The 9563-nt window shown below is 45.9% G+C and overlaps 1 protein-coding gene across 2 annotated transcripts in view; it reads left to right on the forward strand.

Moving 5' to 3' along the window:
- The first annotated feature begins 51 nt into the window (after positions 1 to 51).
- Positions 52 to 9563, forward strand: part of Panx1 (pannexin 1) — a 48243-nt gene continuing 38731 nt past the window's right edge. For both annotated transcript variants that reach the window (XM_004644767.2, XM_023704985.1), the window contains exon 1: positions 52 to 295. In XM_004644767.2, coding sequence (XP_004644824.1) covers positions 115 to 295 — 181 coding nt within the window. In that variant the 5' untranslated portion in view covers positions 52 to 114. The remainder of the gene's footprint in view (positions 296 to 9563) is intronic.

The raw sequence follows: 9563 nt of genomic DNA on the forward strand, positions 1-9563 counted from the left end.
GAAAGCGAAAGCCCGGCGTCCAGCCGGTGACCGCGCCGGGGCGCCGCGCACGCTCCAGACGCCGGCGGTACCCGGGCGCGCTCGGCCTGCGGCCCAGCCCCGCGTGCAGCAGCCATGGCCATCGCCCACCTGGCCACGGAGTACGTGTTCTCGGACTTCTTGCTGAAGGAGCCCACCGAGCCCAAATTCAGGGGCCTGCGGCTCGAGCTGGCTGGGGACAAGATGGTCACGTGCATCGCGGTGGGGTTGCCGCTGCTGCTCATCTCTCTGGCCTTCGCGCAGGAAATCTCTATAGGTGAGGCCAGGGCGCAGGGTGGCTGGGTTGTCCGGACCTCAGGAGGGGCGCCCGGGCACGCCCCTGGAAGGGCTCGGAGCCTTAAGGGGCGCGAGGTGTGGGAACAAATGTGGCCCCGGTCCTCGGTCTCATTTGCATAGTAGATGCCCCTGTTAACATCCTTGTCCCCCTGACTGAACTGTGGCTTACAGTTCTTGTCGCGTACTTTTTTCTGTTGCTCTTGCCACCAGATTCGCCGAGAACACCCGTCTCCCCCATTCTCAAGCCCCCTCCCAGTATCTGCCCATTCACCTAAAGTTTTGTACTGGAGAAGTTCCCGAGTGGCTGAATGGAGGATGGAAGCCAGGCGCTCCATGGAAAGTGTGTTCCCGCTTCGTGTTTTCTTTGATACTTGCTTTAGTTGTGAAGGATTGTGAATAATGGGAAATAACTGTGCTTGACAGGTGTTAGAGAGCTCCTCCCCGTGCACGCCTTGTTGCAAGTGTGAGGTGAACATCCTTCCTATAATCTCGTTTCACTCTTAACAGTTCTCTGAGGTTCAGTCTGGTCCTTTGGGAGGATCACATCAGCTGTCCTGACTTTCACCACAAAAGTGGAGAGTGTCTGAATCGAAAGAAAGGTAGTGTAGGAAGCTAGAAGTGTTCTGCAGGTGGGGCCAAGGGAGACCAGTGAGGCTACACCAGTAGTGGTGAGCCCAGGCGCCTAGACTGCAACCCCACACCCGCTTATTTATCACAGAGTACCAGCCCTGCCCCCTGGAGGGATGCTGGGGCCACTTGGCTCAGAGGTCTCTGTGTTGGCAGTGGCAGGAGTGCCATAGGTTTGCCACCACTGGGCTAGACCTGGGGGAAGCTTACATCAGTGCGTGGCAGGGAGTTGAATAAGAAGAGTTGAGATCATTTCCCAGATTTTGAGATGGCAAAGAATGTTACATATTCCTGGAAAAGAAGCTGAGACTGCTTGGAGGCAGGAGGATTAGTCAGGATTTCTGGGATCTGAGCAGGACTGGGCTCATCGCGTCAGGACAGCCCTCCAATAGCACAGACTGCGAGTCCTGAGTGTGGGGAGAGGACAGGCTGGCTAAAGCAGCACTTAAATACTAGCTAGAGAGTGATGTGCAGGGTATATGTGTAAAGGAGGGGAGAGGGGGGAGCTAGCAAGGGACTAGATGGGCGTCATTGAGATCTTGTTCATGATTGGTGCGAAGAATGGAAGAAAAAATTATTTCCCAGAGCTCCAGGAGCAGTAAAGGTACATAGATTTTAACAGGCCACAAAGGATAGAGAGTAAATTTGTTGCAAGGTGTAGGCCTGAGTGAATGGAGAATAAAGGTGTTGCTGATGGAATGGTAAAGTTGGGGGAAGAGTTAAGTAGAAGAAGGCGAAGAGTTGACTGTGCTCTGCAGCACCAAGTCCTTCACTTTGACAGCAGGTTACCGAATAGTTGTGGAAAGTAGGGTTTTCATTTTCTTCTGGTACTTGAGGCATAGTCATTGGTGTTTCCTTTTGCCTTCTAAAAACAGGGAACTGGGACTTCCAGCTGAAAGGAAAACCACCAAATGGCTTGGGTCCTGGAGATAAATTTCTTCTTTCAGCAAATTCTCTTTGAGTACTGGCTGTGGGCTGAACCAAGTGCCAGATACCACAGGCCCAGAAGTCAGCATAGTCCCCTGTCTTGGACAGCTGGGACAGAGAGCCAGGAGGGAGGAATTGATCACTCTCTCTGACCAACTCCCCTCAAGTCTGCCTGCTGCAGGAACTCTGAGGTATCTCCACCAACAATACCTTGCTGTCTCCGCATTGATGGCCTGGAGGCATTTTGAGGGGTCCGGAGCAGGTTTTCCCAGCAAGAGTCTGAACTCATGCTGTGTGTATCGCACTGTAGTACTCTGAGGAGATATGAGATATGGGGATGTGATACTGTCCCTGCCCAGTGCAGGTTTATTCCTAGGTGAGCACCAGAATGAACCTGCTGGTAGGTAACATCATTCCCTAGTTGGTGTTTGATTCCCTGGCAAGGCAGGTGTTGAACTCTGAGCCTTGGCAGGGTGAAGGTTGGCAGGCTCCTGGGAGAAGAGATGCCAGGGGGATCTCAGTGTCTTCAGGTGTTCCGAGGCAAGACAGGCATGTGGGATGCACAGCACCGAAGATGCCTGTCAGATAGAATGTACATTCAGATCAACCCAGAGGAAAGGAGAAAGAAAGAACATGAGTTGGAAGTAAAGAGTTGGTGGAGTGAGATCCTGTCATGTAATCTTTAAATTTGTGTAAATCAGATGTATTCTCTTGGACTAAACCAAAGAAACCAAAAAAAGAGCTAGGACCATAATAAGGACAGAGTAGGGTAATTTAATGAGTGATGCACTTTGCCCAGCACATTGGTCATTGAATGCACAGGTGTGAGACAGCCCACAAACTCCAAGTAAGGCTTCTTCCTCTCTCTTCTTTTTTTTTTTTTGGTGGAACCAGGGATTGAACTCAGGTCCTTGCGCTTGCCAGGGAAGCGCTTATTCCACTGAGCCATCTCCCTGGCCCCTCATTCCTCCCTCTTCTGATAACTACACGCAATCCCCTGGTGTCTGGCGAACTCTCATTATACTTTACCTCTTGCATTATCTCTTGACCATGTAGCTGCCTTATCTCCCAGTAATTAATTTTTTATGAAACCCTGGTAGCTAGATCATGGCCGTAGAAGCCTCTCTGCAGACACTTGTTGAATGAAGGAACAGTGATAGTTTTGGGGATCATCAGATAGTTACCAACAGCAACTGATAGTTACTGAATGGTGCTGTGTTTCGGGTGTTGGGTACACTGGAGACTCGGCATGTGTCTCTAGGGAGCATGATCCAGCAGAGAAGTTAGACAAGCAGCCCTCCCAACACAAGATCACAGGACCTGGGAGGTGTCAGAGGTACTGTATGTACTAAAATCTGTGCAGTGGGAAGGCAGAAAAGGGATTTCTTCCAACCTCAGGGAACAGAGATCAGTCGGGGCAGAGGATTTGGAGTTGCGCTCTGAGGCATGATTCCAAGGATGTAGAACTAGGAGAGCTGAAGTGGAGGAGTGTGACACTGTGGGGCTTTCCAAGCTCAAGGGGCGCAGTCGCATGAACAGGTGGGAGTCAGAGTCAGTGTGTAGGTGCTGAGCAACCTTCCTTGCTTTCCACTGTATATTTGTGTGTATGTATACAACTAGAAATGAGGAAATCTCCTTTAATCGCTAGACATCTCTTTTCCACTTAAGTAGGTAAGCTAGTGTATATAAGTTAATCACTTGTGACTAAAATCCTTGCCCTGTGGCCCCTTTACCTGTGCAGCAGTTCACACAGATGTAGTGTGGGGAGCTGATGTGGGGCCTCCAAGGCTGGTGAAGAGTGAGTGGAAGAGAGACAGCAGAGGGCACTCTGGATTACTGATCCTGCTCTGCCCGCTGATGGGAGGTCATCCCAGAGGCCACGTGATGCCGAGGGGCAGTATGAACTTGGTACTATGCTCCAAGTAGAAAGCATGGCTGGGGCCATGGCAGCGCATGAGTCCTGGTTATTCCTCTGAAGATGTGAATTATTGGTAGAAACACTCCTGAGGGACAAACTATGAGGAGCTCGTAACTTCTGAGTCGTGGCTAGCATTTTGAAGCCTTACTGTGAGCTACTAACTGTTGGATTGCATGTAAGGACTCGAGTGTGTGTACCTGTTCTGGTTGGGACTGATGTGTCTTCTTAGCTTTTCCAAAATCCTGTGGGCCCAGCTCCCCACCTGGGAGGATTCAGTTAGATGTCTGTGAGTGGATCCAGTTACATATATAACTGGGACACTGCAGAAGACAGGTTAAATTTGACACAGCTAGAAAGGTTCTGTGCTGGGACAGAAGGAAGAGTCAGCCTTGACTGTGCAGCACCAGCCACCCACCTGCCCCTCCTTTGATACTTCGTGTCAGATCTCCCACCCTCTTTAAGTGCCCAGTAGGAACTTAGCAAAGGAGATGCCAGAACACATTGAAGACCTCTCCTGGGTCCTCCCTGGGAGCCTGGCTGCCTGAGGGAAAGGAAGAGGCGATCTAAGCTCATGTTCCAGTCACGTGTCCTCTGGTAATACCAGTGCCATCCTATGTGTCAGGACAGTTGTGCTTCTGACCAGATGTCTTCCCTGATAGAGGATGCATAGGATGCAGATCAGCCTGGAAGGGAGGCGAGTTGTTCCCCTGGACTTATAAGCTTAGGTTATAAATTCATTTTTGTGGAAAGACTGAGTATTCCAAATGCTGAAGGGCTGCTCCATGGAAGAAGGAAGGGTAGGATTCTGTTTGGTTCAGGTACCACCTGGCTGATACCTTCCTGGAGGCTATGGGAGGCAGAGTTCCATGTCGTAGGATGCCCTGCCTTTCTAGCACATTGGTCCCAAATGCCTCTAGAAGTGCAGCATTTTGATAGAAAGAAGTTTCAGAAGAGCCAGCTGACAACCTACTGTACAATGTAAGCATGATGGCACTGTATGACCTTCAAGCTGTGACGTTTGAGAACTATCTATCTAAACTGTGGATGCCCCTCCCAGCTTATATGTTGAAACCTTCAAAGTGATATGCGAAGAAGGATCCTGTCAGAGGTGATTAGATTTCGATGAGGCCATGGGAGTAGAACGCCATCCCCCACCCCCAAGGTGGGATTAGTGCCCTTTAAGAAAAGGAAGACAGCTCTCTCCACTACAGGACCACAGGGAAAGGAATATGAATATTCAACAAGAAAGCGGCCAACTGCAAGCCAGGAGTAGTCCTGACCAGACACTGTATTGGTACTTTGATCTGGGACTTCTCAGACTCCAGAACTGTGAGAAACTATATGTGTGTTGCTTCAGCCACCCAGACTGTAGTATTTGTTGTACATAGTAGCCTGAGCGGACTACGACAAAGCTTCTAATAGACGAGACTGAGTGTGATTCATGGTCTTGGGTCTTTTGACAGATGGCCTGTGCTGCCCTGGGCTTAGGGCTGCACAGGGTCTGATACCAAAGGGGTCTGCTTTGATTCTCTGGTTCGCTAACCAAGCAAGTAGCTTTGGAGTAGGCACACCCAGGGCTCCTGCCACGATGCTGCTTGGCCGTAGTCCTGGCTGGCTGGACCGTGCTCATCTGGTCTGGAGAAAAGGCCTCTGGTCGGCCAGGAATCTTGCTTCCCAGGCTGCTCTTTCCCACTGCCTACTGGTTGTCAGCAGCATTTCTAGGTAGTTGTGACAGGGTAGGCAAGGGCTGGCCCCAGGGGGCCAAAAAGCAGATAGGGTGGCAGCCGCCTCTAGAGCCATCTGCGTACACTGCCCCTTGTGTTTCTGTGACTGAGTCTGCTGCTGGTGGCTGAAGTCACTTTCTCTGTTGGGACTGAATTTAAGCATATCTGGGGAGATCCTCAGGCTGCTTTTCAGTGAGCGCTAGCTGGCAGAGCTGATTGATTCTTTTCAGAGCTGTCTGTAAGAGTGGGCTGGTACTTCAGGTCTCCTACTGCAGCATGCCCTCAACTTACGAGAACCAAAGCACCCAGGGAGGGCACACCCTCTCCAGAGAAGGATGCTGGCATATAGGTCTTTTATCCTGTTAATATTTCATTGTGTTTTTAGTGTATATATTCTTATGGTAATGGATTTATAAAGCGCCTGTAACATTTGCTAAAAGTAACCACAGTAGACAGTTTGTGTAATCTTCCTATATACCCCCTCTCCTTGTTAATACAACTTACTGTGTAATGTATATAATTGGTTTATCAAGACAGTATGTGCAAAGCTTATTTTTTTAAAGAAATGGAATCATCCATAGGACTTTGCGTTTCCTCACTTGACATTCTTCCCAGATCTCTAAACTTATGTATTGTCTGTACATAAATCTTCGCATAAGCTTCCCTCCTCCCAAAATTGAGAGGAGAGGAAAAGAGAAGGATCACAGGATCACTTTCCAGAAAGAGGAAATCATTGTCCAGGATGGCTTTATGCTCTTGAGTTCCTAGTTCCATAAGTAGAAATAAACAGCACCCTGTGCTCTGTTGCTGTAACTTCCCCATTCGTACAGGATGCAGCTCTCTGCAGTCTGGAAGGGCAGTTTTGAGGGACTCTCATTTTAAAGAAAGAAATGACCCATTTCAGCAGTATAGTTGCAACTTTTATTTGAACTTCCTGATACCTGTTCTCATAATCTGCTGTAAGTTTCCCTCCTGAACAAGTTATATAATTGCTTGTATAATTATTAATTGAACTCTGTCTCCCCACTAGGCTATAAACTCATTTGAGGGCAGGGCCCATCTCTTCTTAAAACTAGGCATTCTGCCGGGGTTATAACTCAATGGCCTAAGTGCCTGACTGGCAAGTACAAGGTCCTGAGTTCGATCCCTAGTATCAAACAAACAAAAACTAGGCACTCAATAAAGTATGTGTAAACAAACTGAACAGGGATGTCATAGGATTTTAGAATTTTGGGTTACTTTTATTCTCTATAATAGGAATTTTATGTATATTCAAAGAGTTGATTCTTTTTTTAAATTCCATCAAAAGCATTTGAAAACTCAGTAGTATCATTGAACCAATTAGAATAATGTAGACCAAGAATTATGAAATAACATAATAAACAAGCATTTAGTAACAATGAAAAGCAATTTAAAAACATACTAGGCCCCCTGGGAAAAAAAAAAACCAAAACATTTATAATATCAGAGTTTAGTTACCTTTGAATTTTGTTTATAAGTGTAAGTTTTTCTATGAAGAAAATATATTTTTAATAGATACAAAATAAAGGTTTAAAAGTTAGCATACTTTCACCATTTTTTCTTTTTTATTAATTTTATTGAGTAAGTTTACTTTGTTGAGCAAAGATTTTGTCAAAACTGTACACATTTTTTTTCAATTCCATTAGTTTGATTTGATTGATAGAGCCCATCCTTAGAGCAGATTAATGCCCATTTATTTTTTCCTAATCATTTAATCATTTCATTTAAACATTTACCACATCAATCTGTTTTGAGTGTTTGATAGAATGTCATGAGGGCAGTTCTTTTATTGTCATTTATGGCAGACTCGGTGCTGATTGATCTCTGATTTCCTTGTTACATGGTTACTCATAGATACATGAACCCAGGGCTGTTGGTAGTGTTTTGCATGTTGAATTTTTTATAATTTTTTATAAAAGTACCTGACTATGCCATTATTGCTGTTATGCTGGGTTTTCTAGATATGAGGAGATGCTGAGGTGTAATGAGTATTTTTATATGCCCTTGTATTTATTTAAATAAATATAATCATTCATCATTAATTAATATTGGAAGCGTGAGTGAGAACACTGAAGCACAGCATTTGTACAGTGATTATCATGCGTGCCCCCAATTACTACAGTGCTTTGGAAATTAATTCCTCACAGTATGTCACATATTTAAAATTACTGAATTATAGGAGGAGATCTATTATCAGCAAGATCCTTATTGGGAACTTGTCAGATTTTTCTCAACTGTGGACAGTTTTCTTTTCTTTTTTTTTTCTTTTTTATGGAACCAGGGATTGAACTCAGGCCCTTGCGTTTGCCAGGGAAGCGCTTATTCTACTGAGCTATCTCCCTGGCCCCTCATTTTTCTTTTTGATAGTAGTCTCTGGGATGTCATTAAGGGTACCCCTTTTGCATATTCTCTCCCTGCTGTTACTGATATAGGGCCTCCGAACAATAAGAGGAAATATGAGGCCCAACCTGCCAGATGTGTGATATGCTGAGTTTATTTTCCCTGAAGTCAAAGAATGAATTCTAAGGAACAACACAGGTTAAGAATTTGGATAATTTATTGGGCTAAGGTAATGGGGACTAAGAATGGCTCCTGAGAGACAAGGTGGATCCTGAAAGGGTTCCCAATGAGCCAGTTGAGAGCCCACTTCTTGAAGGAAGTTTTACAGAGCAGAATCATGCGGTGGGTGCCTTGTAGGTCAAAACTATGATCAGCAAATAAGATTACAAGGACAATTGCTTAGTTAATACTAATCCAGTTGGAAAGCAAGCCACATAACGAGTGTACATGAATGACATCAGTAACCTTGGTCAATAATCTATAATTTTGATTTTGTCTTCTTAGTCTTAGTTGTCTTATTTTTGTCATTTTGAGACAGTTTCACTGTGCATTTCAGTCTGGCCTGGAACTCACAGTGATCCTCTTGCCTCAGCCTCTGGAGCGCTGGGATTAAACGCCTGCATGACTACACCTGGCCTAGTTTTACCAGTCATAGTCTTGGTGGGAGAAGATGCCCCACCCTAATAAGATAATAGTTTATTTATATGGGAAATCTCAAAAGGGTAGTACCAATAATCTCACATCCATATCACTTAGGAAGAGATGTAAATTTGGCCAGTGTAATTTTTGTTTTCATCAGATGACAGCTTTGATGTGTTCTCATCTTCTGCACTGACTCCCTTGGGGGCCTAGCCCCGTGTGAGTGCCCATAATATTTCTGCCTAATTTAGCTGTTAGCTATTTTTCTTGTTGTTGACACCCTGAGCTAGAAGAGGAAAGATTTATTGGGCTCACAGTGTGTAGATGTTCAGTCCATTATCAGTTGGCTGTGAGGCAGGGTGGCTTCACAGGAGAGAGCAATTGATTGCAAGCAGAAGACAGCAAAAGAGAGTAGAGACCAGCCTCTTTCTGTCCCTTTTATTGTATCCAGTGTACTTGGATTAGGGTGGTGCCAGTCCGGTCAGGGGGCTGATCCCCCTCTTTAGTCCCAATCACACACTGTAGATTCAGCCACCTCCAAAAAGTCCCTACAACCGAATGAGGCTTTGAGGGGATGTCTAGACACAAACTGCGACGGCTGTCTGTGGTATTACTCCTGTCTCTGTGACTACAGGATGCTGTAAAAGACGTTGGATGGGTCAGATAAAATAGCAGTGTTTTGAGAAATGGCCTGTCTTCAGATGAGTTTGGCACGTGGTAAATATTCTGGTATGAAGGGCAAATAGGCCATACATGAATGGTGTGTCGGGGGCTGCGGAAGCCTTGTTCATGGATATTGTGACTGTGCCGAGGTGCTGTCAGGATTAGGATCAGCCCCAGCTGGCAGATCGCAGATTTTACTCTACCACACTCGTGTGGTAGCAGTGGTAGGAATTTTTCTTTATTTTATTTTATTTTATTTTATTTTATTTTATTTTGTTTTTTATATATTTGGTGCAGGGTCTCACTATGCAGCTTGGCCTCATAGTGATCCTCCTGTTTTTCAGCCTCCCCAGAACTGGGATGATAGGTGTGCACTACCATGCCCAGTC

Source organism: Octodon degus, unplaced genomic scaffold (assembly GCF_000260255.1).
Source record: "Octodon degus isolate 3935 unplaced genomic scaffold, OctDeg1.0 scaffold00209, whole genome shotgun sequence".
Classification (NCBI taxonomy): Eukaryota; Metazoa; Chordata; class Mammalia; order Rodentia; family Octodontidae; genus Octodon; species Octodon degus.